The 10,384-nt window shown below is 60.3% G+C and overlaps 1 protein-coding gene across 3 annotated transcripts in view; it reads right to left on the bottom strand.

Annotated features, from left to right (window-relative positions):
• Window positions 1–486: 486 nt before the first annotated feature.
• The window catches only part of ACTN1 (actinin alpha 1), a 102,206-nt gene continuing 92,308 nt past the window's right edge, over window positions 487–10,384 (bottom strand). The window contains exons 12-22 of one of the 3 annotated variants that reach the window (XM_062181686.1): window positions 9,771–9,921; window positions 9,214–9,322; window positions 8,597–8,737; window positions 7,936–8,118; window positions 7,527–7,661; window positions 6,243–6,422; window positions 5,533–5,679; window positions 4,604–4,684; window positions 4,152–4,217; window positions 3,013–3,171; window positions 487–1,210 (exon numbers count right to left, since the gene is read on the bottom strand). In XM_062181686.1, the coding sequence (XP_062037670.1) occupies window positions 1,052–1,210; window positions 3,013–3,171; window positions 4,152–4,217; window positions 4,604–4,684; window positions 5,533–5,679; window positions 6,243–6,422; window positions 7,527–7,661; window positions 7,936–8,118; window positions 8,597–8,737; window positions 9,214–9,322; window positions 9,771–9,921 (1,511 nt within the window). In that variant the 3' untranslated portion in view covers window positions 487–1,051. The remainder of the gene's footprint in view (window positions 1,211–3,012; window positions 3,172–4,151; window positions 4,218–4,603; window positions 4,685–5,532; window positions 5,680–6,242; window positions 6,423–7,526; window positions 7,662–7,935; window positions 8,119–8,596; window positions 8,738–9,213; window positions 9,323–9,770; window positions 9,922–10,384) is intronic. The other 2 variants (XM_062181688.1, XM_062181687.1) reach the window with 2 other exon arrangements.

Below are 10,384 nucleotides of genomic sequence, written 5' to 3'. Positions count from 1 at the left end.
ACCAGCAACTTAACTGCTGGGCTCAATGCCCACCCCCAGTGGAACGTTCTGCTATAGCCAGATGACTCTCAGAGACAACTCAGGCTGGTCTCTGCAGCAAACATAGAGTAGCGGCCACACAGATGTCAGAGAGCTGTGGAGGCTGTGGAGGGCATGTAGGGGCGGGGCCCGTCACCACGCATCCGTCTAAAGGAAGAAACTGAAGTGTAAGGAGACTGAACACACCAGGGTCAAAAATGTAGCAGGGGCGGGTCCAGGCACCCCACGCCACCCCGGACCCCTCCTCTCTGCCAACAGCGAAGTGTCAGGGGGCATCATCCAGCAGAGACATCCCGCGGTCCCTGCTCGCCGCTGGCGTCCTGTGTCGTAGCCGGCAATGACAGGTCCCCTGTTCAGAGCCCATGTTGATACAGCGCCTCCTCACACCTCCAAGTGGACTTCAAAATGAGAAGCCACATAAACTCTCTTCCTTAAAAAACAAGCCACTTCCAAAGATTTCCTTTAATATCATAAAATATTTCCATGGACAAGTGATCTAGCAACACATGCACCAATGTGCCTCTTGACAAGAGTTCCCCCGACCCCTACCCCCTCCCACACCAAGGCTGGTGTGGGAGCGGAGAAATGAATACAGCAGATGGAACAGAGAGAAGAGAACAAATCAGTAAAAAGGATGAAACGACTTTGTGCTTGGTTATTTTCCTATGTCACAACAAAACAAAACATTTCGGTGCAAATAGTTAATTTTTCCTCTTTTCCATTGAAGTCTGGTGGAGAAAAAATACTTTTTCTATAATAAAATATGTAGTTTTTTTGTTTTTTGGCTTTTTTTTTTTTACTTTTTTTTAACATAGCTTTTTTCTTTTTTTTCTTTTTTTTTCTTTTTTGCAGAAAATAATTTTGTAAACTGTCACTTTGTAGGCTGGGAGGCTTGGTGCCACATGGGTCCCGGCTCACCCGGTCGGTCGGAGGCTGGGATGCGACACCATGTCCTGGGCAGGGGATGGGGGGCAGCGGCGGCGCGGGCGAGGGCGGGGCGGGAGAGGGCGGATCAGAGGTCGCTCTCCCCATACAGCGCCGTGGAGAAGGACATGTAGTCCAGAGCACCGGGCACGGCATCGGGGCCCGTGTAGGGGGCCATGCGTGCGATGCAGTACTCGGCCTGGTCGGGCGGCAGCTCGCGGCGCAGCTCGTCCACCGTGATGTAGTTCTGTGGAGACAGCATGGTCAAGGCGGTAGCAAGAACCCGGCTTGTCCTGCAAGAAGCCCCGCCCACCCCCTTTTGGGCTCCCACCTCGTCCTCCTGGGCTTAAGAGGATTCTTTGAGCAGTTCTTGGGGAAAGATGGAATTAAAAGCATGAGCTGATTTTGGTGCAAGAATTTTTTTTAATCATAATACATACAAAGTGTATATTATGAAAAAAATCGCATGATTTCAAAAATTTTCGCACCAAAATGACTGGTACTTTTAATTCCGTTTTCCACAACCTGTTGGAAGCATGCACTTAGGTACCGACAGACTCATCCACACGAATGTGCAAATGCACATATATGAGGGAGCCTCTCAAACTCGGTGAAAACTTGGCATGGTCTTTCAACTCCACTTCCCGTGAACTTCTGGAGCCCCATTATTTCTAAGTGATCTGTATGTAAAAATCATTTCATGTTTCCACTTCACTGTCACTTTTAGCCTCTTCCCGAGCTGCTTCTACGTGCTCATCACACCCATACGTGTCTCGTGGCCCACCATCCCGCCACCCGCTCGGCAGAATCTGGTGCGACAGATTCCTGGGGGACCCCACATTCACTCAGCTGGGCCCTCCGGAGGCTAAGGCCAGAGAATCTAATTCTATGGACCCTCAGGAGATGATACCGAGCATCCAAGTTTGGCTATCGCTGCCACAAACAGCATCCAAAACCTGGCTGTGTTGTCTCAGCCCCGTGTGGACCCTGTCCCACCCCAGCCAGTTCCCATGCCAGGTCTCTGCCTGCCCCTCCCCCTGGGGCTCACTCATGACAGGTGTGCCTGAAAGCTGCTTCTTTTAGGACCTGGAAGGTCCAGGGGAGCTCACGCAGGGGCTCTGACCCCCGGGCTGTCCCCCACCCCATGTCCCGCCTCTACCAGAGTCCCTGGGAAACGGTGGGAGGGACCAGGCCCCTTTCTGGAGCTGTCTCCCTCCTCTATAAAGCCAGCCGCTTCGGCCGGGTGGCTTCTGAGGGTCCTCCCAGCTCCAGGAGATTGCAGCTAATTGGGGTGTCCTTGAGCTTTAGGGACCTCAGCAGCTTCCGCCCTAATTCCCTTACAGATTGAGATTAATCTCATAAACGACACTCCCTACTGGTCTTGGCTGTTTACTAAGTCTTTGCAGTTCTGGATGAAGGGCGGCGTAGGAGTATTCTGTGGGTTTTACGGAAAGGCAATCTGCCCCCCAACACCCCGTCCTCCCCTCCCCCACTTTATTCTGGATCCTACTTGAGTCCCTTCTGTAACACTACAGGGAACTGGGGCTCCTACTAATCCCTCAGGTGCCTGGGCCAGAGATGGCTGTGGATCTGAGTGACATCCAGGTGCACCTGTCGGGTCCCAGCCTGGGCCCCGGCTTCCCGAGACGGCGCCACCTGCATCCTCCCTTCCCACTCCTCCCTGCCAGGCAGGAGAGAGCAGAGTACCCAGGAGATCTGGAAACTGGCAGTGGCCCACTGCTCAGGGTATAAAAATGAGAGCGCCCTGGTGTCTCCTGCTCCCCAGCTGCAATCCATGCCTGAGCCCAGGAGGATTTCAGGGCAAAGGCCCAGGGCTTCTCAGATGGACTTTCCACCGTCCAACCTCAGACCCCACAGACCCCACAGCTGCGCCCCTGCCACATCACCACAAGGAGGCGCCCTCCCCTGGAGGTGGTGTCCTGGCAGAGACCCCTTTCAGCCTAACACCTGAGCTGAGCCCGAAACATGGACGACCACCAGAGGCCCTTTGGGAGCCGGGAAGCTCAGCCCCAAGCCGCAGGGACCCACCTTGTCCCCAGCCAGGATCTTGAAAGAAGCCATGACTTGGTCCGCCGTATCGGTGTCTGCCGTCTCCCGGGACATGAAGTCGATGAAGGCCTGGAATGTCACTACCCCGAGGCGGTTGGGGTCCACGATGCTCATGATGCGGGCAAATTCTGCCTCTCCCTGGAGGGAACAGCCAGCCCCAGGCCCTGTGAGCCCACGGCCTGCCGGAGTTAGCTCTGGTAGACTCGAGCCTCTGAGGCCTCAGAGTAGGCTGGACGGAATGAGGCCCAGTAGCCCCTTGACCTAACCTAGACTGTCCCGAGGGCATGACAGGGACACAGCACTCCAGAGTGGGGACCCCCAGCCCCACCGAGGCCTGAGCCCCTGCTGGAGCAGACAATGCTGATGTTAATGTTACATGCCAGGTATGACTTCACTGCCTGATATACACTCACTCATTCCGTCCTCACAACTACATGATTTGCATGATATCGATGGGACAGGTGCCTCACCCACGGCCGCCAGCCAGGAGCGGAGCTGGGGTCTCCAGTCTGCTCCCTCCCCTCCGTGCAGTGTTTCCTATGTGCCAGCCATGCACAGAGTTCCCCTAAGCTCCTTCATGGAAGCCTGACAACCAGGCTGCAGGCTGGGGTGCAAAGCTGGAATCTGCTCCCAGGGTCACTGCGTCCAGCCCAGCCCTTCCCGGGCTGCCGTGGGCTCTGTGGTTTGCAGTCCCTGACCGTGCAGTGAAGCCCCTGCCCTGCTCACGGTGGCTAGGGAGGGGCCCAGGACAGGGCCATCCCAGGGTGGAGGCAGAATGGAAATGTCTGTGCCTCTTGTGGGAGGAACAGAGCTGAGCCCGCACCCGGCACATCCAAACCACCAACCCAGGTCAGCCCAGCACCCGCAGTGGAAGCAAAGATGCCCCGCCTGCACACGCAGTGCCAGACGCTGAGCAGGCACAGAGCCGGAGGCGACCCGCGGCCAGGGCCAGGCCTGGCTTTAGGTGCCATCTTCCCCCAGGCCCAGAGGCGCGAGGCTCCTCCCAGGAGGGCAGCCCCCAGCCTGTGGGACACGGGCCTGCCCCTGCCAGGCCATGGCCTCTCCAGCCAGTCAGCGCAGGGCGAGGCCTGGCGGACACAGGGCGGGGTTTACATTACCATGTTGTAACCCATGGAGATCAGGCAGGCGCGGAAATCATCCGTGTCCATCATGCCTGTCTTCTTCTGTGGGGTCAGAGAGGCGGGGGGCGGGGGCCGGCGTGGGCCGGGAGGACAGGGCACAGACAGGACCACAGGAGGAGGAGACACACGGACAGGGCCGGGGAGACGTCCCCGGGCAGGAGGAAGACACAGGGGGAGGCACATGGCCATCCACAGGGAGAAGGACGGTGGGCACCCAGCAGGTTCCCACGGAAGACGACCGAGGGCGGAGGAGTGGGAGGAGGAGCCCAACACGGGGCGGGCAGGGACAGGAGGAGAGGACGAGAGCCCCACGGCCCACAGGAAGGGGGACAGCGAGATGTGGACAGACAGAGAAGAGAAAAAGGAGAAACGCGTTATTTCTCGCCCCGGAGGCCACCCCGAGCGTGCTCCATGCAGGAGGCGAGTACCTGGGGGTCGTTGCCAATATCATAGCCCAAGCTGATGAGGCAGGCTTTGAACTCCTCGGGACCCAGCGTGCCGGAGTGATCCTGGGGCCGCGGTGCGCCAGGCAGTGAGCCATGCGGTGCCAGGGAGGTGAGGCCGTGAGGGGGGTAGGGGTGGGCCATGCCCGGTGGAGGGAGGCGTGTGTGGGAAACATGGGAGAGGCATGCGGATGGAGGGGCGGGGGGTGGAGGGCGAGGGGGAGGGGAAATAAAACGCACACGGTTAGACACACGGGCCGGGCTCTCAGGGTGCCCTGCCCCGCACTCGCAGCCCTGCTCCGGGGAAGCAGGGCTGGCGGGAGCGATGAGCCACGCAGGTGAGAAGCTCCGCCCACAAGTGCCCAGGCCACACCCTGGTGTCCCCTTGAGGGCTTCCCCCACCCAGGTGCCTGGAGGGCGGTGAAGCAGGCGAGGGTGGTGGGCAGCACCTGACCCCATGCACCCCCTCCCCACCAAGCCCCAGGGCCCTGGGAAGGGGTGGCCAACTGAACATGGGGCCTGTCCTGGTGCTGGGATGGGGACCCAGAATGGAGGACAGGGACAGCCCCAGGGATCGCTCCTCTGCAGAGGTGAGGGACAGTCCCCACAGCCGGGGGGCAGCAGGCCCTCACTCCTGAGGGCTGAGTGGTCCAGGTGGGAGAGCAAACGTGAGGTCAAAGGTGAGGGTCAAAGGCCCTTCCTCCACCTGCTCTCTCCAGAGAGGACCAGGGCGTCAGGACAGGCTGCCTCGTGGTGCACGCTGGGTACTTCCTCCCACTGCCCCCACTCTTCCTTGCCCAAGAACTGGGCCCTGCGTGGTGGCCCATGTCCAGGGCTGTGCCCTCCAGGACCCTGGGGCAGGGGCAGGGGCCAGGGCTGGGGCTGCTGTTGGCCAGCACAGGGTGGGCTCTCACCCGATCGAAGTGGTTGAAGGAGGCCCGGAACTCGTTCATCTGCTCCTGGCTGATGCCCTTGGCGTCGCGGGTCAGAATCTGGTTCTCCACCTCATTGATGGTTCTGGCGATGGTGGTGAGCAGCTGCTCCCAGCCCACGCGGATGTGCTGGGGGGCGGGCGAGGGGGCTGGTCAGCCGAGGGCTCTTGGGCCTGGGCTCCCGGCTGCCCCCAGCTCTTTCTGTCCCTGGCCACAGAAATGGCCAAAGCGGTCAAACTCAGGCTGGATTTTCAGGGCCACCAGAGGGAGGAGACCAGAGCAGGACAGAGGGCCCTAGATGATGAAAGGGACAGCAGAGACCAGGACTTGCCGAGGTCAGGAAGGGACAAAAAAGCGGGTGAGTCCCTTACTCCACAACCACACGTGGCCACGCACAGCCACACATTCACAGCACGCACAGCGGGGCACCATCTATGAGACAGTGGCCCATCACCAAGCGACCATGCCGCCGCCAGGACACCTTTGTCAACCCGCTCCCTGGAGTATACCTGGCAGGCACTGAAGACTGAGCTCTGGGGGTGAAAAAGGACTGAGTCTCTCTTCCTCCTGTGCCCTGTTTCCCTGGGAGATGGGTCACCTCCCTTCTCAGCCCCCCACCTTGGCTCAGGAGGGGAGAACAGACAGGGCTGGGGCACAGGCTCCCTCCCCGAGAAGCGAGGCTGGCCACCCACCTCCATGGTGTAGTTGGTGTGCTTATTGTCGAAGATGAGCGCCTCCTGGATGAGCTGGTGGTCGCCCTCCAGCTGGTCGATCTTGGGCTTGTAGTTGACGATGCTCTTCTCGTACTGCCGCAGGTGGCTGAGCTGGTCCTCCAGGGTCCCGTGCATCTCGATGGAGATCCTTCCGATCTCCTGCTCGGCGGGCGGAGGCGCCTCGTCAGACCCCCACACTCTGCACCCGCGGGGGCACCACGGGCCCCCTCGGTCACTGGCTAACCCCCTAGAGCATTTTCCCTTCCCATGCCAGCCCTGGGGAGACCGTGACTGGTCATTAATCAGGCACCCTTGGTGCGGAAACAGCACCGTACAGGTGTGTAGCTGCGTTATCACGGCACGCAACATCTCCTGGCTCTTAGCCGTCAGCCTCAGTAAGAAGAGGCGGGGTCAGCCGCTAACTCACAAGGTCACTCCCGTGCTTGCCATCCAAATGCCCTTCCCAAACACTGTTCCCAACCCTGGTGCATGTCAGGGCCCCTTGCTGTACCCTCTGAGCCAGGATCCCCACAGCCTCAGCACACCCTGCTTAGCGGCCAGTGGCCAGGTTCTCCCCCTAGGATATCTGCCTTGGCCCACCCCGAATCCCAGCCACCCCAGCGTGCCAGGCCTGGGGTCCACTGCATTTTTGCCTGCCACTTAAACCAGGTAAACTTAACCAGGTAAACCTTGTGCTGTGAAAGCACTGTCCATCCATTCAACTCAACCTTGCTAACATCTCCTGTCTCTACTAGGCACGATATGCCAACGGGGGGTGGGGATGGGTGGGGGCACACCAGTGTGAGTCTGACGTGGTCTCTCCCCTCAAGGGGCTCAGAGGCCACACTCCTGCCCCGCTCCACTCCTCTACAGCACCCCACTATCCAGCCCACACATTCGGCAAGAAACTATGTTCAGCCGGGGTTCAGTTCTCTTTCTAAGCAGATGGTCCTCTTTGGCCAAGCTCCTGGCTGAGGACAGAAGGGGAGGCCTGGTCAATGAGATAAGCCCAGGGGCTCGAGCCGAAGCAGCCTTCAGGGAGTGGAGCCTCCCGTGGAACTGTCCTAGGCAGCTCCTTAGTCTCGCCCTTGTGTTGGGCTTGGCTGCCGTGTGAGAAAGTAGGACGAAGGCGCCGGGCCTTCCCCACACACAGGGCTCTGCACTCCCTGGCCGGCAGCCCGTGGGCCACGGGCTCTGCACCTCAGTCCTTCACGCGTCCTGCAACCCGGCCAGTTGCTCTCGGTTTCCTGGGACGGGACCCACCTCCATCTTGGTCTGGATCCAGGGCCCGATGACGTTGGCCTGCGCCCCAAACTGCTTGCGTAGCCTCTCATTGTGTTGCTGGCGTGCGTGCTCCTCTGTCAGAGCCTGGTCCCGCCGTGGCACCAGCTGCCGCACCTGGGGGGCAGGAACAACCATCAGATTTTGGGGGAGGGGCCGGCTGTCTGCCCCATGGACCCTGCACCGAGAAAACCAAGGGCCCAGGAGTGGGAGGGGCTGGTGAGTAACAGAGTAAGACTGAAGATGTCAACCTGTTCAGAAATTCCCTCTCTGAACAAATATTCAGTGTCCACTGCATCACAGTGGAGAAAATGAAGCAGAAGGAAATCAATGAACAACAAATAATCCCTGTCCACCCCCTCCCACTGGCCAGCGGGGCCCTTCAACTCACATGGTCCCATTTGCCATTGATCTCCTGAGGCGTGATGGTTGTGTAGGGGTTGGTGCCGGCCATGTTGACGTGGTAGGTCTGGACAATCTTGGACACCTCATTGTGGATGCCCAGGATGGCCAGGCGCTCCTTGTCGGCATCGGGGAGGGTGGCCTTGAACTGCTCGTGGGCTGTGGTCAGTCCCTGGACAGAGATGGGGAAGCCCCAGACAAGATGAGCAAAGGGAGGCCCAGAGGGGCCAGGGCGGTGGAAGGGCCACAGGAGGCCAGGTCCCACCCCAGGGAGTTCCGCCCCCACAGTCAGAGCACAGACAAGGGGTGCCCTTGTTAGGTGTGCTCCCAGGTGACCACCCCAGCACTGCTTCTTCAGCTCTTTGCCAGAACTTTTCCATATCCCACCCTGCAGCCACAAGGAAGCCGTCAACGGATGCGAAATGAGCTCCGAGATAAACGCTAACTTAGAAGCCAGGGCTCAGGATGCATACGTCCTAGCTTTTGTGCAGAAAAGGGGTAAATCCGAGTATCTGCTGGTTATGCAGGCTGCGCGGTGGGGGTGGGTAAGTGGTGGGGAGAGCTTAGTGTACGAGGCAGAGGTTTCAGATCTGTGAAGGCCTTGGGGTGCTCTAGGGCCCAGGGGCGGCCCTGCAGGTGGAGTGGCACACCTGGATCTCCTCGATGGTGTGCACGATGAAGGTGTCCTGCAGGTCCTCCATGGCCCCCTCCATCCAGTTGTTGAAGGGGGCGGCCCGCTTGGCGTACTCCAGGTACAGCTGGTCAATGGTCTCCAGCAGCTTCTCCGTGCGCTGGGGGTGCCGACAGGGCGAGGTGATCAGCGGACATCCAGAATCACGCCCGCCCCCCCTTGAGGTCCTCCTGCTGACCATCCCCCACCTCTCCTGGGGGTCCAGAGAGAGCTGGAGGCACTGAACTTAAGCAGGCAGAAAGGGCACCGGCTCTCCAGGTCTGGGATAGGGATGTCTTCCCCTGGCCTGGCCACCAGACAGTCTGGCCTCTGTGGGTCAGGGGAGCTCTCAATGGCTGGAGTGGGGAGGGCGAGGGCACTGAACTGGGTGAATGACATGTGGTTAGGGTGGGAGGCACCTCTGCCGGGGCAGAGTCCAAATCCTGGGCCACAGGGAAGCTCCCCTAATCAGGCCAGGGTGGGGGACGTGCAGGAAATGTATGGAGCCCTGCAGCCCAAGCCAAGGGGGCCACGAGGCAGACAGCGGCTCGCACAGGGCTGTGGACATAGGCCTCGCCCTCCTTCCCGGGCCCTCACCTCCAGAGCTTCCCTCCGCTTCTGGGTTAGGGCCCCCAGATTGTCCCACTGGTCACAGATCTTTTGGCAACGGGAATTGACACTGGGTGAGTCGAAATAGTCCAGCTCACTGGAGAAGAAAGAGACAAGGAAACCAGGTGACTTCCGGGGCTGGGATGCAGGGGGCACTTGGGGTGGTGGAAGAGCGAACGCTGTTCCCTTTGGACGTTCCAGGCACCCTGCACACCCCCGCTCCTCGGCTTCCAGGAGACCACAGAAAGCCCATCCTCCTCTCCAACAGGCCCCCTGCCCCAACTGAGGCTGAAGGTGATGCCAGCTGTGTCCTCGACGCCCAGTGGCTCACTGAGAAAGCTCAGGCATGCGTGGTCATCGTCTGGTCCCGCACTGCTCACAGGCGAGGACCAAAGACCCAACAGGAAGCAGGGGGCGGGAGGCATGGCCTCCTTCCCCACCCTTCAGGACCATCCCACGGCACAGCCCCATCGCCCACAGCAGCCGGGCAAGCAGGGCCCCTGTGCGAGGCCACGGAAGGGCGGGCATGCCGGGCGCAGGCCTACTTGAGCTCCTGCGCGATGGCGGCGATCTGCTCCACGCGGTCCTGGTGGGCAGCCAGGTCGCTCTCGAAGGCCTCGTGCTTCTTGAGCAGGGCCTTGATCTCCGACAGCGTGGCCGTCTCGTAGTCCTTCTGCCGCAGCATGGCCTCTTTGCCTGGTTCAGAGAGAGAGGGGCCCAGGACTGAGCAGGAGAGGGGGGCAGGGGCCGCCTTCCCGCCCCCAGCATGCACCTCTCAGGGCCCTAAGAGCCCCACTTCTGGGGGTGGGGTCCTTCCTGCAGACGTGTCTCCCACCCAGGGATCTGCAGGGCAAGAAAGCAGATGTGTGGCCAGAACACTATGCTATGGCTCGGCAAAGTCGCTGCTCGCCATGGAGTATTTCTGGGGCACACGGGAAGGAGTTTGGTCTGGCGGTTGGGACCGCAGTGAGGATGCTGGCATCCCACAGGGCAGTGCCTGGGTTCCACCCGCTGGCTCCCTGCTGCCTCCGGACTCCAGCTTCCTGCTAACACAGACCCTGGTCAACAGCAGTGGTGGCTCCAGTAACTGGCTTCCTGCTACTCACACGGGAGACCTGGACTGGGTTCCTTGCTCCCTACTTTGGCCCTGGCCCAGTCC

This window comes from Lepus europaeus, chromosome 22 (genome assembly GCF_033115175.1).
Source record: "Lepus europaeus isolate LE1 chromosome 22, mLepTim1.pri, whole genome shotgun sequence".
NCBI lineage: Eukaryota > Metazoa > Chordata > Mammalia > Lagomorpha > Leporidae > Lepus > Lepus europaeus.
The sequence above is the reverse complement of the archived record's forward strand: the minus strand, read 5'-3'. Positions and strand labels throughout refer to the sequence as shown.